This window comes from Beta vulgaris, chromosome 3 (assembly GCF_026745355.1).
Source record: "Beta vulgaris subsp. vulgaris cultivar EL10 chromosome 3, EL10.2, whole genome shotgun sequence".
NCBI lineage: Eukaryota > Viridiplantae > Streptophyta > Magnoliopsida > Caryophyllales > Amaranthaceae > Beta > Beta vulgaris.
In genome coordinates this window covers 26,176,501-26,204,500 of record NC_079204.1, presented here as the reverse complement: position 1 = coordinate 26,204,500, position 28,000 = coordinate 26,176,501, and the positions used below count along the sequence as shown (strand labels likewise).

The 28,000-nt window shown below is 36.9% G+C and overlaps 2 protein-coding genes across 7 annotated transcripts in view; both read right to left on the bottom strand.

The window, feature by feature from the left end:
• Positions 1–3: 3 nt before the first annotated feature.
• LOC104906893 (uncharacterized) lies at positions 4–4,021 on the bottom strand. Its single transcript, XM_048640328.1, has 5 exons — positions 3,515–4,021; positions 2,354–3,449; positions 1,629–2,178; positions 1,311–1,556; positions 4–331 (listed from the first exon to the last, which is right to left on the bottom strand). Exons 1-5 carry the CDS (start codon positions 4,019–4,021, stop codon positions 4–6), a joined length of 2,727 nt encoding a protein of 908 aa, XP_048496285.1.
• Positions 4,022–6,391: 2,370 nt separating this feature from the next.
• Positions 6,392–28,000, bottom strand: part of LOC104906875 (serine carboxypeptidase-like 7) — a 66,061-nt gene continuing 44,452 nt past the window's right edge. For 4 of the 6 annotated variants that reach the window (XR_007272658.2, XM_019252491.3, XM_048641324.2 and 1 more), the window contains 2 exons: positions 26,572–26,669; positions 22,468–22,763 (listed from right to left, as the gene is read on the bottom strand). Coding sequence is in view for 5 of the 6 variants with exons in the window: in XM_019252491.3 (XP_019108036.1) it covers positions 26,586–26,669 (84 nt within the window). In the remaining variant the exon portion in view is untranslated. Of the gene's footprint in view, positions 6,648–7,258; positions 7,368–22,467; positions 22,764–26,571; positions 26,670–28,000 lie in introns of those variants that run through there. The other 2 variants (XM_048641323.2, XM_057393682.1) reach the window with 2 other exon arrangements.

The window sequence follows — 28,000 nt, the reverse complement described above, 5'->3', positions numbered from 1 at the left end:
TGATCATTTACATTTTCTCAGAGAACCCAGGTGAAAACCTTTTAAAATGTAGGCTTGAGATCTTTGATCCATCTCTTCTTTATGCAGCATCTGGGGCCCAAAAACACGGGAAAGGGCTGATGTCTTAGACTCATAACCGGGTTGAATCCTTTGAGTTGTAGAGACACGACCATTGCTTGACAGCAACCTGCTTGATCGGGTATCACTGGGCTCACAAGAAGAGCTTGGTCTACTTGATGCCATTGCTCTCTTTGAAATACTCCCATTCCGAGAAGTGCGACCTCTTTCACGATCAGCTTGCACGTCCAAAAAGAAGAAATTTGTCCTTTCTCTAAGGATCACCAATCACTAGTAGAAAAACGACGATTTGCATCCCCTGATGTGCGTTGCACTAAAACGGAAATGACGCAAAAACCCTCTTTGCATCGCACGCCACACAGTGTACGACGCAAACATCAACAAACATATCAGGTATACGAGCATGCGCAATATGTGTCGCACCCTCTGTGTGTGCGACGCATATTGCCTTTGTGCGTCGCATGTTTCTGTGGTGCGACGCATATTGTTGCGTTGTAGTGTGGAGAAACGGAGGCCAATCTGCGTTGCACTAAGGGTTATGTGCGACGCACAAAGGCAATATCACTACTAGAAAAAGAGTGTTTTCTCAACGCTTTTCCTCAATATTCTAGACAGAAAAATGCGTTGAGAAAACGATTCTCAACGCTTTGTAAAAGCGTCGAGATTTTAGGCGTGGAGAATTCTCGACGCTTTCCTACGTTGCGATTCTTAACACAGAGACGCGTCCAGTATGACTTGTGACGCTTTTTTGTGTTGAGTTTCTCAACGCTTTTTTGCGTCTTAAAATATGCGTGACGTTGTTTTGTGTTGGGTTTCTCAACGCTTTTATGCGTCGCGCAATATGCTCTAGACACATTCCAGCATCAAGATTATTTTACCTCCACAAATAAATTTTTAGAGCCAAAAGAACTCTTAACACGAAAAAGTGTCATGATTTTAGCCTAGAAAAAACATCTAATAATAATAGTCATTATTTAATTGGATATGGATCAAATATAATATATTATAAGCGATTTTCCAATAAAAAATACTTAAGTAGAAATGACCAATAATATATATATATATATATATATATAATAATAATATTAATATCTGTCTTAATTCACTAATGATTAAATACACACTAAAATATTCTGTTCGATCACAAATAAGTCAATTAGATAATGTCTACTATCAACTTCTTAAAACCTTACAAAAAAAAAACATAACAAAAGACATAACGATGTGCTTGCCTTAAACTTCTATCATCAAGAAGAACATTTTGTGTCATCCCAATAACACGACCCCCAGAGTTATAGAGATATGCATCTAAGTCTGAAATGCCATCATCATTCCTTTTAGGTCTATTTAATACGGTCTCCACACCTTCCAAGTATCTCGAACAAAATGTAAGAGTCTCCCTCAGCAAGTATCCTTCAGCAATTGACCTCTCAGGCTGGGCCTTATTACTTACGTGAGATTTCAGATAGGCTAAGTACCTTCAAGTAATGTTATTATGTTATTGTAACAGGGAAAAAAATTGTCTAAAAACAATTTTAGAAAATACCGACCTTTCTATGGGATACATCCATCTATAATGAACAGGTCCACCGAGTTTGACCTCTTCAACCAAATGGATTAGTAGATGAACCATTATTGTGAAAAAAGTTGGCAAAAACTCCTTCTCCATCTTATAGAGAGTAAGTTCTACCTTCGATTGAACGTCATCTAATTCGTCTGGATCAAGCACATTGGAGCATAATTTCTTGAAGAAGTAAGATAACTCGCCAAGCAAATCGATCACTTTTGTAGCCTTCGCTGCTCTTAAAGCAACGGGAAGGATATCTTGCATCATGACATGATTGTCATGACTTTTCATATTAATAAGCTTCCGTTGTTTCACATTGACACACCTGTACAAGTTTGATCCATATCCGTCAGGAACTTTCATCTTTTTCAGAACTCTTAAAAATCGATCTTTCTCTATTAAAGACATGGTGTATGAAGCTGGAGGCATGTACGATACTCTATTCGCATGAGGTTGAAGCCAAAGATGTGGCCTTATCCCCAATTCTTTAAGAGCTTTTCTAGCATTTTCATCATCTCTCCTCTTATCCATGTCTAAAAGAGTTCCCAATAGATTATCACACACATTCTTTTCAATATGCATGACATCTAAGCTATGCCTCAAAAGGGTGTGCTCCAAGTCAAAAAATGCGCTTCTTTTACTCCAAAGAACTTCATTAACATCATCCTCACAAGGACCATCGTTAACTTCATCAGCAGACGCACCAACTTGTCCTCTCCCTTTTTTTCCGACTCTTCTTAGAAGATATGTTAGTCTTTCCGTAAACATGTATGATCCCTTCTTGTTGCTTCAAGACCTCCGATCCACTTTCACGAACTGGAGCAATACCATATTCCGGTTTACCATCAAATAAAGCAGCTTCACTACGATAAGGATGATCAACAGGTAACCATTTTCGAAACCCGAGGTAACAAATCTTACCTCCAAATCTATATGAGTTAGTAGAATGGGTGCATATAGGGCAAGCCTTATAACCTTTTGTACTCCATCCAGATAACATGGCATATGCCGGAAAGTCACTAATAGTAGAGTGTAGGGCTGCTCGGAGCTTAAAATTTTGCCCACTATGAGCATCAAAAGCATCAACACCTTCCCATAACATTTTTAACTCATGAATTAATGGTTGCAGGTACACATCAATATCTATCCCCGGACCAAATTTCCCAGGAATTATTAAAGATAAAATAAAAGATGATAGTTTCATACAAAGCCATGGTGGTAGATTATAAGGAATCAAGACCACCGGCCATGTGCTATGATTGGTATTCATTAAACGATAAGGGTTAAAACCATCACTTGCTAAACCCAATCTAACACTACGAGGATCTCCGGCGAATTCATGATATTTTTCATCAAATCGTTTCCAAGCCAAAGCATCTGTTGGGTGCCTTAACATACCATCATTGTCGCGATCATCTTTGTGCCATCTCATGTCTTTTGCTGTTTTTGATGACATGTAAATTCTCTTTAACCTAGGAATAAGAGGAAAATATCGCATAACCTTAGCTGGCTCACCTTTCTTACAGGCTTCTTTACCTTTCTCACTTATATCACCCTCCTTACCTTTAGCCGCCTTCCACCTCGACGTATGACAGATTTGGCACTCATCTTTTTCCGCTGCGTCACCCCAATACAACATGCAATTAATAGGACAAGCATCAATTTTCTCATAACCTAGACCCAAATCATTAATTACCTTCTTTCCCTCATAATAGGATGACGGAAATTCCATTATTTGAGGAAATGCATCTATCAGAAGTTCAAGCAATTTTGTGAATGACTCGGCAGACCAATGGAACATACACTTAAGATGAAATAGATGCAAAAGAAATGATAGCTTTGAAATGTAGTACACCCCTCATAAAGCACCTCATCAGAAGCTTCAATTAGTCTTTTATATTTGATTTCTTCTTCTTTGGTATTGAAGGATGGAAGTTCAGTATCTACCTCAGAAGGGAAATCATCCTCCTCATGCATGTCGCCTAATACTTCCTCCTCCAAATGTGGTTCCTCAAAAGATTGATCTTGAGGTTGAGAAGTGGATGGTGGAATGCTAACACTAAATGCATCATTTAGCAAGCCCCGAATATCGTCTCGACCTACTATCGTTTCTTGGCTACTAAGAGGTCCTTGGGTACTACTTGTTTCATCATTTTTACGGTGAAAGATCCAATTCCTATACTCCTTGTGAAAACCGTTAAACAAAATATGTCCCCCTACATCATCCGTAGTATACCATTTACGCAACTTGCACTTACTACATGGACATCGAGTTTTTCCTTCTATAAGAGTGTCTTTAGCTAGCTCAATGAAATTCATGCAACCTTTATAAAAAGCCGGATCATCATTTCGTAAATTAATCCAACTCGTATCCATGGCTACACAAAACAATAATATGAAGAATCATAAAAACGAAAAGTTCATGTTAGATTAAATACTATCATCATTTTGAAGGTGTGAGCTTATCCCCTATCTTTTATACCACTATATCATACATAAATTCTAACTCTAATTATATATAAGCTTTGTCATAGGTATGTCTACATTAAAAAAAACAAGGGAAAAAAAATTAGATTATCTATTCAATGCAAACCGAAACTATCATATAAGAATGTAGTTCCCATTCATAACTACGAGGGTAACAAAAGTACCATTATATACTCATGAATAATATGGTTATAAAGTATCAAGAATTTCACAGAGAGTATAATCAAATCATACATAGAATAACTTTATCATAGAGTTATTGAATAGATGTAATCATGTTCGTAAGAGTACCCACATCAAGACTTATAATTCAACATGTGTAAGTATTTAAGTGCCTAGAATCAAATATTATAATATACTACACATGTAAAAATAACATCATATGTTAAGAGTAAGAAGATGCACTCACCTCGCACAATCACACAAACACTCAATGCAGATCCAATCCAACTATTCTGGGACAACTGAAATATAGCACTCGCGAGCAATCAACACCTATGAGGCCATGTCACTCTAGGAACACTGAACAAATTAAAGACATGATTAGATACAATAAGATGTGTGTAATAAAAGCCAATCACGTAGCACTTACCCAGTAGTAAAGATGAACTTAACATAATGGTACAGAGGAAGAATAAAAAACTCAGCACCAAAGGAAACTAAAACAAAACAGTTGTAGGTCTAATCTCAGCTAAACTAATAATTAATGTTCTAACCTTTCAACATTTCATACTTATATGCACACAAAGGAAATTAACTTAGGGAAATCCCCACTGTTAACCTTGTACTATGGAACATTTGTAATGGTAAACCGTTTTTCTTTTGAGTTTCAAAAATAACCTTATACTTAATTATATTATACAACTGTGACATTAATGATGGTTCAACCGTTACTTGGATCGTTAAACCTATTTACTATCCTAACCCAAGTTAACCCCAAACCACTACCTAACCCACTAAATCCCCACCCACCACCACTCTTCCACTGAAAACACTATACTTCTGTCACTCTCTCCCTTCTGATGACTTTTTCGTTCTCCTTATGACTATGTCCCTCCCCGTGACTTCTCCTCTCATCTCTATTTCTATTTCGCAGCTGCCTCCCCATATCTTCACCATCACTCTGTTCTTTCCTCCTTCACGTTGATGATGTTGCTGCCTCCCCATAGATCTTCATTGTCACTCTATTCTCACCCCCTTCACGATGGGGCTGCTACTGTTGTTGCGTTGCTCTTGTTGTGACCGTGGCTTGTCGGTGTTGGTGCTATCCTCCTCTGTCTCTTGCTAGAGTCTTCCTTCCTCCTTTGCTTGCTTCGCTCCGGCCCTGATTATCTCTTCCTTTATCTTATTGAGATGGGGGTTTCAAGTAGTTAAATGGTGTTTTTGGTGGCTGGAGTGGGCTTTGGATTGATAGGTAGTTGTTTCAAGGCTATTTAGGTTGGGATTTCGATGAGCCTTTGGTTTCAGGGGGTGGGACAATGGTGGTGTGGTGGTGTTCAGGTGGAGTGGGTTTCTTGTGAAGGGGTGGGACAATGGTGGTTGGGCGGTGGCTGGGGGTTGGGGTTAACCTGGGTTAGGTAAACCGATAATACTAACGGTTGAATTAACGGTTTAATCATCATTAATGTCATAGTTGTATAATATTACTAAGTATAGGGTTATTTTTGAAACTCAAAAGAAAAACGATTTACCATTGCAAATGTTCCATAGTAGAGGGTTACCAGTGAGAATTTCCTATGCACGCGATACGTGCGAAAGCATATAGAAAATTAAATTAATTTCATAATTATATCTAATATGAAATTAATTTTAAGGGCTATGTTTTTCCGTCTATCTTTTTTTCGTCTATCTTTTTTCGTCTATCTTTTTTTCTAAATACCATGCTACTGGACACTCCATTTCTGTAGAGAAGAAAGTAGAAAATGTTAAGGAGTCTATTGATTTATCTCCCAAAAGCTCTGAAAAACTGTATGTGATGTTTATACCTTACACATTTACTCCTAGCTAAACCATACTAACCTAATTCTATTCTCTGACTCCAGAATTTATCAGATCAAAGAAAAGACATGAATATATAAGTCAATCATACAACATACATAACGGCAGACTTCTTCCAGCTTCTAAGCCCTCTACTGATCTTACTTGCTCATCAGAGTTCTAGGTCAGAAGGTGGAAATTGTGTAAAGTTACTCAGTCATCACCCAGCAGCCAAAATCATAATCAATATCGCTATAGTTGTCAGTATTCTTGAGCAGTCTATACTCATAAATTCATAATGATATAACTTTCATAAATTCAGCAAAATCTCCAAGAGAGAACAAAATTAAATTTTGAAGGCCTTCGGGCACAAAAACCAACCAAGTATGAAATAAAAGATCTCGAGTCCGACTACAACACTTCCTATGGAAAAGGTAAAGTTCTGACCATAACCCAGCTAGCCCTACCCTGCCCTGAAGCTAGCATCATCTTTAACCACCAAGATCAAGCCACAAGGGTGCTGACGGTTGTAGACTCGCTGCAAGAAGAAAAGTGAGTTATTAAAGCTCATGCAACAATTTCACAACGGAAGCAGAAGGTTAAGCAATCTGAACGAAGATACGAAACTCACTATTTCCAGACTGGTGGGAGCTTCTTTGTCATCTTTTAATAAGTTATATATATAAAAAAAATTAACCTAATGTATAATTTTGATTCCTTTAACTTAGGCTTTTATACTCCAACTGTTCAAACAAATATCATTCCAAGCATTCCAAGCATCAAGTCTAATCCATGCAACAACAAACAGTAAAATCATTCCAATAGTAACCATGATAGCATTCCAAATGAGTATGGTACAGACTACATATATTACCCATAACAAGCCACCATATTAGCATGAGCTATAGATTACCTAAAGACTGTCTAAGCACTATTTGAAGCAATCAACAGAAGCTGAGAATGTACAAGGAACTAATCAATATAGGCAGAAACAAATATCTAATCTCAAGATAAAAATTCTCAACATGGAAGAGTAGTCGCAATGAGTAAAATTGTAGGTACAGTGATTATCATAGACCATAAAAGCGGGGGGGGGGGGGAAACACCAAATTCTGGGTTGAAATAAGTTATATATATAAAAAAATTAACCTCTTTTGTAGACTTCTGCTCCTCTTAATTATGTCTACCTTCCTTGTTCTACTTCAGTTGGTGTCTTGGAAATGATTGACAAAGCATGTAAACCTCCTTCCAATTCATCCTGCAACAAACCATAAATCATTCTACGCCTATTGACCAAGCTCTTCCCTTCAAACTCATTAGAAACTATTTTCAAATTGAAATGTGTTTCCCCATCACTCCCCTTAACTCCCCTATGCCCAGCATGCTGGTAAGATATATCCTCAAGTTCCAACTCTACAGGCTTCAATTCTCTCTCCAATTTCTCCTTAATTCTCTCTCCTCTTGTTCCCATATCCATATCCGTGCTACCTAGCTTAACCTTGTCCCACCATATCAAGAGCTACTAACTTCCCCACCTACTTTACTAGCTGATATAGAAAAAACTAATCCTTTGAGACTAAAATTGGCTATTGCTCAAAGAAGCTTCTTACAAAAAAAAAAAGTGAGAACAAACCAATAAATCTGAATCATAAGAAGTAGCTTTATTACATGGTGCGTCTTAAGTAGCTAACAAAAATTCCAATAATAGCTTCTAACATAAATTCCCATGTATACCACAGCCAAATATAAACAACATCTAACTTCAACTCCATTCCAACTACCAAAGACACCATAGTTAAGGCCCTGCCCGGCTTTGCCAATTTTACAATTTCACCTCCTTTGCACTTTGTTAGTTTCACTCAACAATTAGTCTTTTAGATTGTTTTTTCTGCTTGATGTGAATGTGATGATGGTTGATGACTTCTTGCCTTCCTTTTTTTATTTTCCTTTTTCATCCTTAATAATACTTTCTCCTCATTTTTTTCCTTTTTCCTTTTATGTTTTCTTTCTTTCATGTCTGATGTGAGGATTTTTAATAAGATCAGTAAATTAGTATGGGTCATCTATGGGATAGTTTAGATCCGAGTCCAAGTAGCATCTACAAGATAACTAATTGCCATGGATTTGGAAACATGTAACCAGAGTAAAGCCACAACGAGGTAGCAACTACATTCCAACAATTCTCGAGCTCTTCCAACTATAAACATCACAGACAGCTAAACAAAATGTGCAATATTCTAAATTTCTGATACATAAATCTTATCTCACCCCTCACAAAATTGACATAATTTGCCTGAATACCTCTTAAATTGTGGCCAGAAAGTACCATCAGCCACTACATTTAACTAATTATATTAAGATAAGCACTGATAATCGCTCCGCAATTTTATTCAATAATCTAACGCCATTTCTTTTAGCATTGCCATAGCTATGTTGGTAAACTTGTTTTAACTCGCAGTTAATAATCGCAGTACAATTTGTTGTAAATTCTACAAGCCTAAATAAAAAACAGCATAAAGTCACATAAACCTCATTAAATTTCAACAAAATTCCCAGAATGTCACTTAGGTGTTGCGTGGACAAAAGAAGATATGCTAATTAGGGAATTTACACTTCGTCGGAACTAATTGAATGAAAGTTGGGATTAATCTAGAACTTTTTTTCCTTTCATAAACAACAAAATATAAAGAATTTTCTCAAAAGCACTGACCTTGAGTGATTTGCAGAAGAAAATCAACCGAGTATGCTTGAATTTGCAAAATTTGCTCAAAAAAATTAACCTTGAATATGAAGAATTGGCTCGAAAAGCATTAACAACCTTGAATATGAAGATCAAATTTGCTCACCCATATCTATCAAATACAAGAACACAGCAAACTGTGAAATTACGGTTGAGAATTTGCTCACACTCAAGTATTCCAGTACTTAGGTGCGTGGTTAGTGGTTACCGCCTATTACGCGGTCAAGAGAGAGAAGTTTTCATAAAAAAAATTGAGAAGAGCGCGGTTTAGGTTGACATGTGGTGGGCACGTGATAACTAACTCTCAACGATTTTCTGTGATGAGAAATATTGCAACACATAAAAGCGTTGAGAAAAAACGCAATTTATTAATTGTATTTAACGCTTAAGTAAAGTGTTGGGACAATTATGTTGAGAAAGTACTCTATTTCTAGTAGTGTATGCATCGGACCCTCTAACCTGTCCGACGCAGATCAGTCCAAGGCCCAACTCACTTGTTTACTAAAGCACCGCGCCTTTCTCTCATCTCAAACCCTAAAACACCCGCCTCTCTCTCTCACTGCGCCTCACTCTCACCCTCAAACCCTCAAACCCTCAAACACCCGCCTCTCTCTCTCACTGCGCCTCTCTCTCTCACTGCGCATCTCTCTCACCCTCAAACCCTCAAGCCCTAAAACACCCGCCTCTCTCTCTCTCTCCTTGTCGCTCTTTCAACATTCCCAAATTCTAAAGAAAATGCAATCTACGAGAATAATATCATTGAATGAAATCCTTTGACAGCATCAGTCTGAGAATATCATTGAATGAACTCCTTTGACAGCATCTTGAGTTAATAGAACATCAGCCCTAATTTCAGCGATTTCAGTAGACAATCGCCTTTGTTTTAAAACTCGATTTTGATTTTTGAGTTGCTTTTTCTCACCCTACCTCCGTTGTTTCTTCTCCTTTTCTCTTTCTCTTCATCAGTTGAATGTTGATTAATTTATGTTTGTGATAATTATTATTGATTTTGAGTAAAATTTTGAAAATTTGCAGTGCTTCAATCTCTCTCTCCTCGTCACGCTAATTCCGTCTGTTGCATTGCATTACGTCAGAGTTTGTTGATGTTGGTGTTGTTGCGGTCGTCATTGTTACGGTCGCCATCGAGAAGCCACAAGGTTTTAGATCTCCCGTCATCGAGCATCGCTCATTCTCAGGTTTTTAGGATCTTTAGTTGTATTACATTAGTTGTTAAGAGATTCAATTTTAGGATTTTTAGAGTATTTTTTGATTAGATTAACAAATTGTTGCCTCAATTTTTCATTGTATTTCTACATTCTTTTAGATCTGCACATTTTTTTTTTAATTTTTTTGTTGTTTTTAGTTCTTGATTTTGTACATATTTTTTTGAATTTCGCAATGTGTTCGCTTCGTCGTTGCATTTGGTGATGTCGTGATGTATTGTTTCATCGACCCTAGGCGATGTGCGTCTGTGCGACGCACATTACCCCTTGAGCTTGGTGTTGGGCTGGGGTAGCCATCTGCGTCGCACCGTATACAACGTGCGATGCAAATAGCTAACTAATCTGCGTCGTTTTCGCATACAACACATATCAATTTCAGGTCATCTGCGTCGTGACCTGTGCCGTCGGACCCAAGTCCGACGCAAATAGGGGTCCAGGGTCCGACGCAAATCAACGTTTTTGTACTAGTGAATTACCATCATTAAACAAACACCTTAGCCATATCCACAAATGCGGTCAAAGAGCCTGTAGGGTTTTCCATGCAATCTCTCTCCAAAGGATTTCTAATTATGATTAAGAGGGGTTATACTCAAGGAACTGGATTAGGGCATGATGGTAGGGGAATAAAGTAACCAATTACCATAGTAGACAAACAAAACCGTTATGGATTTGGATATAATCCGGACAACACTTCGCAACATCAAAGAGCCTTCTTTTACCCTCAATAGTCAGTTCATCCTGCAGGGAAATACTGAACCATACTAAGAGTTTTCAGAGCCTTGGCTTAGTAGGAAGGAACATAAGATTTTACTAGGATCGTAGATATTCTTCAATGAGGTTAAAATCTGGATTTAATCAAAAGTTGGTTTGTCCAAGAACAAAAAATGAAAAAAAAATGACTGTGTGGATAATGTGGAACGAGGAGTCCTTAAGAAACTTTTCACTTTCAAGTCTTTCGAAGAACGCGATTTTGATCTAGTATCTTTGATGATATGTTCTAGCAAAAGCATTGAACATAAGTGGAGTATTGAGTGTTAGGCAAAAGACGGGCCTGTAGTATTTAAAATGTTTTTAGGAAACCATCCTCCATATCCATCTCATGAAAAATACCTTTTCACCCATTTCAGATGGATCTTATACCGATAGCTCATCTTCGAGCCAATCTACCTTGCATACCCAGTTAGAAGACTCTGATAGTGAGAAAATTGAATGTGAACATTTATTTAAGTACATTTGCATGCAATATGTTATTTCTTACAGTGAATTTAATAATTATGAATCACTTGATACAAGTGAAACATATATGATCCATTGTAATTAATATTGGTACAGAAAATGCTGTAAAAGAAGTCAAAATAGGATCATCCCTCTCCCCAACTACACAGTCTTTGTTTATTGCAGTGTTAAAAGAGTATGTAGATGTGTTTGCATGGTCTTATACTGAAACATCGCATTCTGTTACATCTTGGAAGCAAGCCTAAGTAGCAAAAGCTCTGCCGAATGAAGCCAGAGGTTGGCCTGAAAGTGAAAGAAAAAAAAATCCAAAAACAACTTGATGCCAAATTAATCCAAGCTGTAAAACATTCGAGTTGGCTCGCCAATATAGTGGTCGTACCTAAAAAGGATGGAAGAGTTTAGGTGTGCATCGATTTTCGAGATTTGAATGCTCACCATAAGATTGCTTTCATCTACCCCATATCGATGTCCTCGTGGATAGCACGACTGGTCATGCGATGTTTTTCTTCATGGATGGACTTTTCGGGTATAACCAAATACTTATGGCTCAAGAAGATATGACAAAGACGTCTTTCATCACTCCGTGGGGGACTTTTTGCTAAGAGTTATGCCTTTTGGTCTCGAGAATGCCGGAGCCACATATCAAAGGGCTGCAACCACCATCCTTCCTGACCTCATCCACGACATTGTTGAGGTTTATGTAGATGACATGATTGTGAAAAGTGAAGATCGTGAGGGGCATATCCCCGCACTAAAGTCCTTATTTGAAAGAATTTGGAAATACATTCTAAGGATAAACCCTCAAAATTGTGTGTTTTGCGTCATACCGGGGAAGTTGTTGGTATTCTTTGTCAGTCAAAACAGCATCAAATTGGAATCTGAAAAGGTGAAATCTATTCAAGAGCTACCTCCTCCAAAAACAGAAAAAGAAGTATGAGGATTTATCGGCAAAATTCAATATATCAGCAGGTTTATTTTACAACTCACTATGAGAGGTGAACCCATATTTAAGATGATCAGAAAAGGGGCATCCCATGAGTGATATGAGGAATGCCAAGAAGCTTTTGATTCCATGAAAGAGTACCTTTCGAATCCACCTGTTCTAGTGCCACCTAGCGTAGGAGAACCCTTGATTTTGTACCTCACTATCATTGAAACGGCTATGGGAGCTCTCTGAATCCAATATCAAGAGGGAACAAAGAAGGAAGTTGCCATATACTATCTCATCAAGAAATTCTTGAAGTATGAGACAAGATATACCCCACTGGAAAAATCATGTATCTCTTTAGGCTATGTTCTGTTCACCTTATTTTTGCTTATTTAAGATCTAATCAGATCACATCAGATCAGATCAGATCAGAAAAAATAAGTTCAGATCAGATCAGATTAGATCAGTTCAGATCAGATCATGCTTATATTTAAAAACTTATTATCACTATTAAATATCTTTCATTACATATTAGTAAAAATTATACTAATTGAATATTAATAAAATACTCATTGAGACGAATCAAACAAGACCCCACATGACTATATTTTTTCTTATATATTGAGAAAAATCTAAAAGATTCTCTCTAATTATGAATAGTGTCAAGATTCTAAGTGAGAAAGATAAAAAAATACAAAGGGAGTATTATTATTTACTAGTACATTTGTTCAAAAGGATTATTATTGTTGTTGTTGTACTTATTAATTATTAATATTGGTAATTATTATTACTTGTTGTTACCATTATAAATATCATTGTTATCATTATATTAAGTTATTTTGTTGTTATTAAATAATAGAAAATTAAAAGCCACGTGTTAAGAACATAAGATTGACGCAAAAATAAGAAAGATATATAATATGATAGCTCAAATCCATGACAACGAAACTACTAAGTTCGGATTACATTTCAAAATAGCTAAGTTTGAGATACAAATTAAAAATTTAGATTCGGTACACCTCTTCCTACCGAATTCCAAATTTCTCTAGCTATTTGAAGTTGCACGCTATTTATTTCTTTTATGCGCAAGTCATAGTTGTTTGTATATCTTATTTTATTTTATATGAAAAAAAAAGAGTTGAGTCTGCCAACTTCTCAAGTGTGAAACATTTTTTTTAAGGGAAAGTGTGAAACATTGTATAAGTGCTCTTATAAATTAATGACTTGAGTTATATAATTATTTTTAGTTATAATAATTATTATTATGATTGTAATTTTTATTGTTGTTCTTATAATAATGATAATAATTATTATCAATAATAATAAAAGTTGTGTAAAAGTTGTAATAGAAATAAAATGATAATAATAGTAATACTATATAGAAGATCTTATAATGTATTGCATAATAATGAATTACAAAGTAATAATATAATAGTAATAATATATTTTATAAAAGATAAGATCTTGTAAATCAGATCAGATATAATCATATCAGACCAGATCAGATCATACCAGATCAGATCATACCAGATCAGATCAGATCAGAAAAAATAAGTTCAGATCAGATCAGATCAGAAAAAATAATTTCTGATCAGATCAGATAAGTTCAGGTCAGAAAATTTCAGGTGAACTAAACATAGCCTTAGTCTATGCCAAGAGAAAGTTGGGGCATCACCTTCAAGCTCATACAACTTACATGATCTCGAGAATGAATCCCATCAAGTATCTATTCGAAAAACCCATTCTTAGTGAAATATTGACGAGATGACATACTATGCTTTCTGAGTTTGATATTCAATGTATCAGCCAGAAATATATTAAAGTAAGAGCCATATATGAAGCCCTAGCAGAAGAACCAGTATCAGGAGATGAATATGATGATGCATTCCTTGATGAGTACTTATTATTCATTGACAACCCACAATGGTGCATGTATTTTCATGGAGCTTCTAATAGGAGAGGTAATGGCTTAGAGGTTTTGTTAGTAGATCTTGATGGAGTCCATATTCCATTTGCTGTCAAGCTGGATTTCCCAACAACAGACAATACAATTGAGTATGAAGCCCGCATATATGGAGTAAAGGTCGCCTTGGTAGAAGAGGCAAGACAACATCTCACTGTGTATGGAGATTCTAATCTCATCATCTCAAACAATATAAATTTGAAGGGTTAAAGATAAGAGACTTCAGCTCTACACAGAGTACCTTCAAGAATTGATCCCTTATTTAGATGATATCAACTTCTAACATCTTGCTCTAGAAAAAATTATTTTCACTAATACTTTAGCCAATCTCGCTGTTAATTTAGCATGGAAAATTGGTACAAAGATCCAATCAGTCTTAATTGAAGAAATGAAGAGACTTACAGTGATGGTAGCAGAAGTTGTCTCCATGCTGGCTCAACAAGATGATCAGGATGATGTTTGGTATAAGGATATCAAGACTTCCTTGGAAACTATGCAATATCTAGAGGGAAGTGGCAAGAAGGACCGCATATCATAAGGCTAGCTGCTCATTTTCTCATTCTAAAAGGCAAACTATATCACAAAGGGGGTTTGATGGTACTCTGCAACTCTGCGTGAATGACAACGAAAAGCATGTCATCATGAAAGAAGTTCATGGAGGAGCATATGGACCCCATATGAATGTAAGAATGTTGGCTCGTAAAATTTTGCTAGCAGGTTTCTATTGGAGCACTCTAGAAGGTGATTGCATCAGCCTTGTCTGCGCCTGCAAACCCAAAGGTTCGTTTGCTTTTTGTAAATTCCCCTAGCAAACCGAAAGCCTTCTGAGTGACATCTATAATTTCTCTCCTCTTTCCTTCAAACACCCACAAATTTCTTTTGAGCCCAAGGCCCCATGTAATGCTCCAAATAATATTCCACCACTCCTTCTCCTTGTACTGCATCACCAGGTCATAACACCACTCCATAAGATTCTTACATTTCACTTCCTTTGTGTGAATTCTAAGAGGTGAAGTGTACCATATCTTACTGGCATCTTCACACCTCACTAGCATGTGCATGATTGTTTCATCCTCAACCCCATAAACTGGGCATATGTCCTCCTCTAACATCCCTTCAGATTGCTTTCTCACAAGCAGCCCATTATGGAGAGCTTTCCACCCAAAATTTTGTGTTTTTGGTGGCACCTTAGTTGTCCATAATTTTTCCCAAACTCTCGAGATAATCTCAGTGTTTGATGAGCCAGTTTCTTCTTTTTTCTCCTCCAAACCAACGTAGTACGCACTCTTCACACTATAATTGTCATCCTTTAAGAAGTGCCATGTCCAATCATCCCCAGCATCATATAATGAGGTGGGGATTTTTGTAATAGTATGAACTTCCCAAGGAGTCAACAGATTGCACAACGGCTCTTTATTTCATCTACCCTCCACAAGAAGGTCACTCACCACTTTAGGACCATCATCTTCATCTACTGCAGGAGAAATCATCTTGTAATTCTGCAGACTTGTAACTCACGGGTCCACCCATATATCAATCGTTTTTCCACTCCCAACAATTTTCCGAGCCCCTTTCTTCATTAAACTTTGGGTCGACACAATTTAACGCCAAGTATAGTTGGAATTCGGACTCACAATCGCTGCCATGAGGTTTGTCTTAGGAAAATATTTTCCTCTTAGAACCTTGGCCATAAGAGAATCCGGGTTGGTGAGGATTCGCCATGCTTGCTTAGTCAATAGAGCCTTATTAAACACCTGTAAACACTAGTGGAAGAAACCTTATATGTCACTTAGTAACATATGCGATTTTTGTAGAACCACGTCTGACAAGCAACAAAAAAAATGAGAAGGAAAGTTGCTAGAAAAGTCTGATTCGCTCCTGTTGTGGACCGCATCAGAGTAAAAAAACCGTTGCGGTTTTTAAAAATCTGATGCGGTTTTTAAAAATCTGATGCGGTTTATTGGACCGCATCAGAAAATCAGTCAACAAAAATCTCCCAAAAAACGTGGCCAAGTTTTAATTTGGTGTGGCCCATTTTCCTTGAGCCCACTTCATCGAATGAAAAAAAAAACACCCCATTTCAGTCTTCTTTCATCCTCTTCCCATGACTCCCACCCACCCTCTCTCCTCTCTTACGAAACCCTAATCCCAGCTACCCACCCTCCTCCCTCTCTTAAACTCCCAATCTCACTTCCTCTTTCACCCTCTCCTCTCCTCTCACTTCGTTTCTTCATCGTCTCCGACAATTTCTTGTCGTCTCTCCTCTCTCCTCTGCCGTTCAAACGCCACCGCCAACGCCACTGCCAACGCCAACGCAGAGCCACACGACCTTCGTTTCGACTTCAACGATGCCCAGATCTAGTAGCCGTCGAAACGCCGACCACCACCCACACACGCAATAAGTGGTTTTTATTCGTTTTTTGGTTGATTTTGTTAGTTTTTGTCGTGATTATTATCATGTAATTTCATATTATTCTAGACCTAGGTTTAATTTTGTTTAAGTCTCGTTTCTCGTTTTTCATTTTATTTTTCTGTTAATTAGTTTATGCTCTATAATTTTGGATTTGGTTAATTACTTTATGTGTTTCATCTATGTAATTTATATAATTTATGTTTTGTTATTTAAGTATGCGATTTTTTAGTTTAAATTCGTTTGTATAAATTTGTTGGAGTTATGAATTGCGGTTGTTGAAATTGAATTGTTTCGCTGGATTTTCGTTGTTGTGGATAATTTCGCTTCTGCTGCAACTTTTTTTTTTCCCGAAAAACACAAAATCTGATGCGGTCATTGAAAACCGCATCAGATTCACACCATACCGATGCGCTTTTTATTCGCATCAGTTTTTTTTTGAGTACCTACTGCGGACCCATCTGATGCGGACCAAAACCGTATCATCAAGCCCGATTTTGACCTCATTAGATGGCTTTTTTCCACTAGTGAAATCACGCAAGCCAAGGCCCCCCTTCTTCTTTGGTTAGTACAGTTTGTCCCATGAAACCCAAGCCAACTTCTGTTCTTCACCATTTTGACCCCAAAAGAAGCAACGGAACATTTTTTTCAATTACTTTTAGAAGCTGAACCGGGAGAGAGAAGCATTTCATAGAAAAAGTAGGTATTGCTTAAACAACAAATTTTACTAAAATTTTCCTCCCTGCTTATGAAAGATATTTTTCTTTCCACCCTTTAAGTTTCTTCCGGATACGATCTTGAATAGTTTGGAAAATCCATTTTCTTGAACTACCTACATAAGTAGGAAGCCCAAGGTATTTGTCATGTTCTTGAACAGCCTTAAAAGTTAACTTCATCTGAAGCATATCTTCCCGTTCTGGATCAATATTTCGGCTATATGACATCTCGGATTTATACATATCCAGCTTCTGACCGGAAGCCAACTCATAGTCAGCAAGAATTTCCTTCACATTTTCCACTTCATCTTCCGTACCTCTGACAAACAAAAGGTTGTCATCTGCAAAAAATAGATGAGTAATTGGATCTACTCTCCTCCCCGCTTTAATGCCATGGATGTCTTGTTTCCTCTCCGCATCTCTTAATAGAGCAGACAAACGTTCACACACATGATGAACAGAAAAGGAGATAGAGGGTCCCCTTGTCGGAGCCCCCTACTTGTCTTGAATTCCCGGGATGGGTGGCCATTAACTAAGACTGGAAATGAAGTAGAGGAGACGCACTTCATAATCTAATTAATAAACACAACCGGGAAACCCAATTTTTGCATAATTTGATCACGAAAATTCCATTCTACCCTGTCATACGCCTTACTCATATCTAACTTTGGACCCAAATACCCCATTTCTCCTTTCTTCTTCTTTCTCAAGTAATGAAAACATTAGTAGGCAACCAAAATGTTATCAGTAATAAGTCTCCCTGGAACAAAACCACTCTGAGATTCATGAATGACAAAAGGAAGAACTTTTTTTTAACCTGTTTGCCAGTACCTTCGCCACTATTTTGTACAGCACATTGCATAAGCTAATGGGTCTGAAATCTGCAGGGGTCTCACATCTTTTTTTCTTCGGAATGAAGCAATATATGTCTGGTTGAAATAGTCGATTTCCCCACCTTCATTCAGAATTTCCAGCACATTTCGAACCACCTCTTCGCCTACCACATTCCAGTATTTCTGGTAGAATAACGCACACATCCCATCATGGCCTGGGGATTTTATGGGATGCACCTGAGCTAATGCTTCGTGAACCTCATCACTGATGAACTTTTTTGTCAATTGCCCAGCCATGTCGGATGTGATAATGGTCTGCACCAAGGGTGTTAACACCGAGGGGTCCACTTGCCCTCACGTATGGAAAAGCTCATCAAAGTAGTTAACAAAAACAACCCAAATTTACCCCTCTTTATCATATTCATTCCCTGCTGCATCTTTAATAGTATCAATATGATTTCTTGCCATTCTTTGCTTTGCTTTCGTGTGAATTTTTTTTGAGTTTTTATCCCCGTGTTGTAGCCAGCTTTGCCGAGTTCTCTGTTTCCAATAGATTTCTTCACAAGCCTCTAAATCATCCATTCTTCTATCTAATGCACACATCTCCGCAATAACTTCATTGGTTTGTTCTGCTTCCATCAGTTTTTCCATTATTGATCTGCACTCTCTCATCTTTCTTGCAAAATTTCCGAATTTTTCACGATTCCAGCTCCTCAATTTATTTGTTGTTGTAGCGAGCTTTAAGCTTATATCACCCTCTTTTCTCCATCCTTCAATGATTTTCCTTGGCACGCCTCATCTCTAGTCCACATTTCCTCGAATCTATATAGCCTTTTCTTTTGTTGAAGTGGACATTTTTGAACCCCTTTATTCATACACAGTAAGAGAGGAAGATGATCTTACTCTCTCTTTTCCAAACGTGATACAAAAGAGCCCGGGAAACATTCTTTCCACGCTTCATTAACAACATATCTGTCCAACCTCTCTTGAAATTTTTTTTCTCCTCCTCGGTTGTTTGACCATGTAAACATATGGCCAATAAATCCCAAGTCCGAGAGATTACACCATCTCAAAGCTTCTCGGAGCATGTTTGCATTATTTTCATCAAAGGCATTGCCTCCTTTCTTTTATGTCGAGACCAACATAAAGTTGAAATCTCCACCACAAACCCATGGCATATCTTCATCATTCTTCAATTGTTTCAGTAAGAGACCCATTTTTTACTTGCTCTCATCCTCCGGATGTCCGTAAATACCTGTGAATCTCCATTCTCCCATAGCTGCATTATCTACAACCACATCAATATGGTTTAGAGAAAATGATTGAATGGTAACATTAAACTCCTTCCAGAGCAGAGCTAATCCACCACTTCTACGACGACCCTCACCACTACACTCCACTACTAACATATTCTCAAAACTCATTCTTTACTTCACTCTTTCCATCTCGTGCTTCTTTAATCTAGTCTCCGATAAGAAAACAATTTGGGGACTTTCAAGAATCACTACGCGTCGAAGCGCATTAACTTCATGAGGTGTCCCCAAACCTCTACAGTTCCAGCTAATAATGTACTTCATTGGTCAGCGAGGGCCCTTTGTGTGGGGCCCGCCACTTCTTGGTTTTGCTGCTGCTCATTGTACTTCCCCATCATTGAAACATCAACACCCCACTTCTTTGGAATTTGCAAAGCCTCCACCTCCAAAGGCTCTCCTAAACTTTCCCTCATTTCTATAGCCTCACGTTTTTCCCCCACAATGTTCTCCTTCATATGTTGAACCCCACTCTATTGTTTGTGAACTCGACACCATCTCTTCTTTTTCAATACACCATTGTTTAGTCATCCCTCTCTTTCCAGTACACTTCCTCCACTGCTATCTCCTTGAAGCCCTTCCTCATCCCCGTCTTTTTCAAATACTTTTTCTACTCCCTGCTTCCCTTTTCCAGTACCACTTTCTATTACCAGATTGTTTCTCTATTCACCTCTTCTCTTAACTCTACTACTTTAGTTTTGAGATGACTTCCTGAACATTCTTACTATTCTCCACCAGTTGCATATTTTTTGGTTTAGTGGTGAAAAGCAACCTAGCACACATTGCAAACCCTTTTTCACCACTGCCTTCATACATCTCATTTTTGAAAATTCTCCATGCTAAGGCTTTGAGCCAAGATCCATACTTCTTCTCCGGGGAATCCTCTTCTCTACTATCATCACAATCTTTTGTTCCATGTCCAATTTTTCCACAGAAAAAACAATAGAGGGGGTAGTTTTTCATATTTCACGTCAAAACTTTCTTCAACTCCAACTCTCAGTTTAAGTGTAACATGTTGAATTAAAGGTTTACGAATATCGATCATTATTCTAATACGGATAGATTTGTCAATCCCCCTGGATCCCGAGTCATCGATCTTAAGAATAACACCAATTTTATTACCCCAGTTTGCACATTTTTTTTGATTCAACCTACCTTTAAAAGGTAGGTTATAAACCTTAACCCACAAGGAAAGGCCATACAATTGTATGTCAGAAGGCTTTACATTACCTCGGATTTCGCCAAGCACTAAAGCATGCCTGTCAAAGTGCCATGGTTGGTATTCCAATACCCTTGCTTTGTCTTTCCAATGTTAAAATTGAAAAACATACATATTATTCCCCACACTACCAATGTGCATCCCATGCTTCAGCTGCCACACATTTTTCATTGTTGTCATAAAGGCATTCATGTTGATATTTCTATTAGTCCATATTTTCCCCACTAATCCAAGTTCAACTTGTGCCTCCTCTTCTTCAACGCCTTTTTCCTCCCAAGTTCAACTAGTATGCAGAGATGATCTAACTTCTTCTAGAGACACATAATCTTTACCAATAATGAAAGATTGCACAAAGTTTTCATACGATATAGGTAAAGAAACAGGCCGGATTAAAGTGGCATCCTCATCCTCCACCTTCACATCAATATTACGCAATTCTAGTAAAATTGTATTTAATTGATCTAGATGATCTCTAAGAGGCATACCTTCCTGCATTCGCAGTTTGAACAGACGTTGCTTCAAAAGCAACTTGTTGGTTAGAGATTTTGCCATATACAAACTCTCTAATTTCAACCACAGACCAGATGCAATTTCCTCCTCCACGACTTCATTGATTATGTCATCTGCCAAACACAACATAATCGTTGAAAGAGTCTTCTCCTCCAGAGTGGTCATCTCAGCGGTAACTGCATCTGTTGACTTCTTTGCCAACGATGTCCACAACCCTTGTTGCTTCAGTAAAGCCCGCATCTTGATTTGCCACAAACTAAAACTGTTCCTCCCAGAAAATTTATCAATTTTGACACTCATCCCAGACATCTTTCTCACACAGATCAAACACCAAAGCTCTTGATACCAACTTGTTATATTGGATGTGAGAGAGAAACAAATAATGAATGCAAAAACAATAAAAAACAGACAACATATTTACGTGGTTCACCAAATTTGGCTACGTCCACGGCAGAGAGAGAGAATATTTTATTATGTGACCAAAAAATCCAAATTACAGTGAAAACATAGTCTAATTCGTAGTCTAAAACCTAGAATATAAATAATATATTTATATCCCCGTTCAGAAAACGCGTTTCCGCGTTTATCGGGCAGCCGCCCGATCGGGTCGGGCGACATCCGCCCGATCGGGAAGTTTTGCTCCGTCCCCAGATTGGTTGCGCGCCCGGTCGGGCGAGACTCGCTCGAGTCGTTGTTCGGTACTTCGCCTGATCGGGCGACCAAGCCCGATGGCATCGGGCGACTTCCCAATTGTCTTGTTCTCAAGTTCGTCTCGGGCCCGATCGGGCGGTACCCCAGAGCCCTTGTTTTGACGCATTTTGACAAACACATTCGAGGCACTATTCTTACAAAAATTGATCAATTTTACTTTTCCTCTAAAAAAGCCACAGTTAGAAATAAAGAAAAATGTCAACCAAACTTTCTACCTACATCTGTTATCCAAAGACACAAGTGTTGCGATATTCTTTACCTCAATGAAACATATACATTGTTTTTTGGCATCTTTATTATACTTCCTCCACTTTTTACTTGCCACGAATTTGACTTTTACACTATTCACCTACTTTACTTAGTTTATGTTTGGTAATTTATAGTTAAGGAAAAACATATTCATGTGAGATCCTGTTAGATTCGTCAGAATGTATATTTTCCGAATATATACTTTTTATAATTTTTATTTATCGGTAATTAAACTTATTGATGGTTAAAATTATGCATTGGCAAGCGTGAAAGACAAACTGTTGCAAGTAAAAAGAAACAAGGCAACTCCTTAGTCCTGACCCTTTGCTGTCAACCCTTAATTACTTAAATACCCCAACTACAAAATAAATTATCAGAATTACAATTTCCTGAGTTTCCATAAAAAAAATTAAATAAATGCATGCACACCAACTGCAATTTCATGAGTTTCCATAAAAAAATTAAATAAATGCATACACACCAACTGGAATACAGTTTCTCAAGAAAAGCCAACAGTTCCTCTTTCTTCACTTCATAACTCAAACCGCCTTCTCGTTTTTTCCTATTCTCCCTTCCATTCAAGTGCCAAAATCTCCCTTTGATTACCTACAAATGAATACAACAAAAGAATAAAAACACATATTAACCAAATGACACAATAAATTTAGGTGTGATTTTTATTTAAGATAGCAAACATTGTAATCCAACTACAATTCCACAAACCAAGAGGACAAAAAAAGGAAAATCTCAAGTTCAACTAGCAAACCAGTCAGAAAGGTATTTTTTTTGATTATTTCGTAATAGATCCTCATTTTGTTATACTTGCGGAGGCAACAAATTCGAATGTTCATTTATTGGATAAAATCATAACACAATCCAACAAAATCATAACCATACTTTCTCCACTTCTGGGTGATCATAACACAATCCAACAATGAACATTGCTAAAATCATAAAGTATGGAGTAAAAAGAGAGGAAATTAAGGGGAAAAAATCAAGCCCATTGTTTCTTTGAGGAGAAAAGAGGACGAAAGGAGAGCAGAGTGAGGAGGACAATGATGAATTGAAGATGGGAGGAGGAAGAGGAGAGGGAAATGATGGGCATATTATTATTTATAAACTAGTATTTTGGCACATATAATGCCACAATGCCACATGTCAGTCACAATTATCAAATATATTATTACTCATAAATTTCATAATCGATTTTATTATCTTTTCATAATATTATGTTTAGTGCGAAATTGAAAAATGAATGTTATGGCATGATAAGTTGTTTTAAAAAAAATCTAAGAAATTGAGGAGAAAAATAACAATTTAAATAGAATTGCAATAAGAGAATGTCATTACTTAATAAAAATGTTGCATATCAAAAAGTTTGTCTATGTTTTTATAATTAAAATAACTATAAGACCTTTTATTATGCTTAACATTAAGCATTGAAATCGTAGTGGATTAATAGTTAAACTCTCACAATTAATAAAAGCTCATGTGTTTCAATCCTAATAACTACACATTGTTAATATTTTTAAATGAAATTATAAACATGTGTATTGGGAACTTAAAAAAAGTGCCGCATGGCACCGTTCCTTTGGTAGTGAACATCTTTTAATGTATTTGTATAGATGTAGTTTATAGAAACTTAATACACGAGTGGAAAAAACCTTATATCTCACTTAGTAACAGATGCGATTTTTATAAAACCGAATCCGAAAAACAACCAAAAAATGAGAAGGAAAGTTGGCAGAAAAATCTGATACGGTCCTGTTGTGAACCGCATCAGATTAAAAAAAATCGATGCGGCTTTTAAAAAATCTGATGCGATTTATTAGACTGCATCAGAAAATCAGTACTCCCTCCGTCCCATAATATAATGCTTGCATTCCTCTTTGGGTGTCCCAAAATGTTGTGCCTATTTCCTTTTTATCAATTTGTTTGGACTAATTTATCCTTCATTTCTACATAGAACTTTCCAAAATACGCCCTATTTTCTTTTAAAATATGTGCCCCTATTTATTGTTTTACACCATTCCAAGAAATGTTTATTGCTATTTTATTTAATCTCAAAGGAAAAAGAAGAAAAAAAACTAATTCCAAGACAAAAATACCCAATAAACATTTACTTAAATATATATTTTTGTGAAATCCTAAAACTCCTTCCATTTTCCTTAATTCTTGTGAAAAATGAGAAGTAAGCACTATATTATGGGACGGAGGGAGTAAAATTTTCGCTCAAAAAAATCGCCCGAAAAATGTGTGACCCATTTCATCGTATTACAAGAAAGCGTGGCTTTTTTTTTTATCCCATTTCAGTCTTCTTTCATCCTCTTCCCAGACTCCCACCCACCCTCTTCCCTCTCTCCTCTCTTATGAAACCCTAAATCCCAGCCACCCACCCTCCTCCCTCTCTCAAACTCCCAGTCTCACTTCCTCTTTCAGCCTCTCCTCTCCTTTTATTCGATCTACGCACTCTCTCCATCTTCCTCACAAGCTCGTCGTTTCTACGTCGTCTCCGGCAACCCGCAATTCCTCGTCGTTTCCCCCACGAACCGCCATGAGCCATTCATTTTTCGCGAACGAAGCTGCGCAAGTGAAACGAAAGATGCATCTCGGTTTTTTTGTCGATTTTTAGCATTTTAATGATAGTTTTCTGTTAATGAGTTAAATTTTCTGTAGTTTATAATTTTAGTTAGATCTAGTTCGTTTTTTTTTTGTAATTTTCGTGCACTTTATATACATTTTTTCGTTAGATTTGATTTTTTAGTTTTTATATAAATTTTTTTGTTTGTATTTTTTAGTTAGATTTGATTTTTTTTTGGTGTAATTTTGGTTTTTTCCATTGTTAAACTGGAAATTTTGGTATATATTTTTGGTATGTATACGTAAATAATATATATACATTTTCTGGAAACTGAAAATAAGGTAAATTAGAATGTATTTGCATTATTAATTCGATTTAGATTTATTTGTAATTTTTTTTAATCAGTTTTATTTGTATATTTTTTGGCAATGATTTTGTTGTTGTTGTAACATTGTTGTTGCTGTTAAAATGAAACGTGAAAATTCAGTTTGTGAACTGAAAATGAAACGTAAGTGCAGCTGCAGGTCTGCACTTTTTTTTTTACATTAATTTAGACAATCTGGTGCGATTTTGGACCACATCAGTAAATATTTTGGATCTGCTGCGAGCCCACTTAATGCGAATCAAAACCGCATCAGTAAGTCCGAATTTCACCACAGCGGTTGAACTTTTTTCCACTAGTGATACTATTTTTTACTATTATCAAGGATTAGAATAATACTAGCTCATGTCTTTAATCTTTACTAGATTGTATACCTTATATGTTATCATATAAAATTGAGTTTAAATGGAGAGAAACAAATTAAAGATATACAAAAACAACGGTCGAAATGGAGCTAGAATAAAAGACTGTCAAGTCGCTATAAAAAATAAAACTACACTAAAGATGGATGAGACACCAAAAATAAATAAAAAAAATTGGCTTTCTTAACGATATTATTACTACAATTACACCCAGAGATAAAATACAACATACTACCTCCGTTTCATATTAAAATCTACACACTTTGACATTTTACACTATTCATAAATTGCACTTCGACCCTCGTTTGTGATTTATACGTAAATAAAAACATAGTCATGTGAGATCTTGTTATATTCGTATTAGTATGTATTTTATTAATACATACTTTTTATAATTTTTACAAATACAAAACTAAAGATATATGTCCACAAAATTTTGCATTGATATGCGTGAAAAGTGCAAGTATGTAGATTAAATTGAAACAGAGGTAATAAGTGTTGAAACTTAGCCCTTACTAATAATTTATACACTCAACTGTAGAACTGCAATGCAGTTTCTCGCGATAGTTACACTATCTACTACTACCTCTGTTTTTATTTAGTTGTAACAATTTCTACTTTTAGGTGTTTTTTATTAGTTGCAACATTTTCCTTATTAGGAAAGCTTTTGGGATAATTTGACTATATCGCCCTTACTTCACCTACTCTCCCTATTTAATTACAGTACTAATAGCAGTGGCAAGTGGGTCAATTATACTCTCTTTTCTCATTTCTTAAAGTTTGTGCAAAAAGGTAAATGTTGCAACTAAATAAAAGCAGAGGTAGTATTAACACTAAAAATGATTTTGACTTATTCCTCTTTTATATGCCTTGGCACGCATTATGTCCATATAAAACTAGCTCAGAAAAAAAATACAAGAGTATTGACCAAAAAAATAGTGACATAAATAATAAAATTCCAAAGCCTATAACATACACTAGTATACCCAAGGTTATTCTTTTTGCTTGCAATAACATTCACAAGCAAAGCTCGATTATTTATCAAGTTATTTATCCACACACGAGACATAATGCAAGGCGCGAAATTACCTGGTACTCTCGTACTAGAGTGGACGCGATTCTAACCATTTCATCACCATGTTGAAGCATTCAGCACGCTTATACTCTGGAGCAGTATGTCCCGCTCCCTGCAAGTAAAATAATACATCATACATCTTGATTCCTGCAAGGGTGTACTCTCTTTGTTTCATATTATTTTACCCACTTTTCTTTTCAAATTGTCTCTTATTACTTACCCTTTTTTTTCCAACTTTTCGAAAGAACCCAGTAGTTTTGTATTATTATCCCCTACTTAAAGCATTATTATTCTATTTGTCACTATCCTCCTCCTCTTAGTCCACAATAAATTTCTTTCTCTTTTGTCTTTAGCACCTTTACCGATGTTCAGAAAGTGGTCCTAACTTTTCATAATTTGATAATAATCCAAACTTTGGAGCATAGAATAGGTCATTAACTATAGGTAACCTGTAAATGCAAGTTTCAATACCCTAATTATATAATTAAAAACTAATTCAAAACCCTAATCATGTAATTGAACACTAAAAAAAACTAAAGCAACACTCCTCCCTCCACCCCCTCCACCCATAGAAATCCCCCCCACTATCCTAAACTGCAACGGCACCACCCCCTTTCTCCCTCACCTCTGCCACCAGCAGCCCTCCTTTTACAATTCATCCCTCGAACCCCCTCCCTTGCCATCCCAACCCCCTACCCTCCCACCGCCCCTACTGCAGCCACCAGTACTCCACCTAAACCCAATCCTATGTCAACTCACTCACAAACATAGCTCAAAAATCCCGAAACTTATCAAACCTAAAAACCACATATATTGATTTTTTTTTTTAAAAAAAAAACCAAAATTAACCAAACTTTTCCTCCATAATTATAAGATATTTCTTCACATTCTCTCTCCTCTCTCACAATTCACAAACAACACCACAATTAAACCTAGAAAAAACAAAACCCAAAAAAAACTAGAATCCATAAATCAAAATCATGTCTTCTAACCCACTAAATCAAAACCCAACACAAAACCAATCGTACCCAAAATGCCCCCATTTTGCGTAAAATCACCGACTTCAAGCAACAGCAGATCGTCCTCACGCGTCACCGTTTCGATGCCCATTGCCACGAGAATTGGCGCAATAGCCGAGACTCTGACGGCAAGCGTGGCGCGCAAGATTGCGACAGTGGATCAGACGACAAGCGTATCTCATAATACTTCTATAACTTAATTCGCAACTATGATAACATCTGAGATTCACCACGTTTTTCTCCCATTACTCTCTCCACATATCACATTTCACTACTTTTAGAAAACTGAGTTGTTTCGGGTAAAAACTTATATTAGGTGGGATGGATCGAGATCGGGATTATGGATGACCGGATACTCGGAGACGGCTAGGAGACCTGCACAAGACAAGAGTTAGACGACCCCGGGGGTAAATCCGGGATCGCC

What these genes read in the sequence shown, in the direction of transcription:
- LOC104906893 (XM_048640328.1), bottom strand. Translation starts at nt 4,021, where the DNA reads ATGGATACGAGTTGGATTAATTTACGAAATGATGATCCGGCTTTTTAT. An exon ending in GAAAAAAAGGGAGAGGACAA is followed by an intron (nt 2,179 to 2,353) that starts GTTGGTGCGTCT and finishes GAACTCTTTTAG; the next exon opens with ACATGGATAAGAGGAGAGAT. An exon ending in CTTGATGATAGAAGTTTAAG is followed by an intron (nt 332 to 1,310) that starts GCAAGCACATCG and finishes GGTGATCCTTAG; the next exon opens with AGAAAGGACAAATTTCTTCT.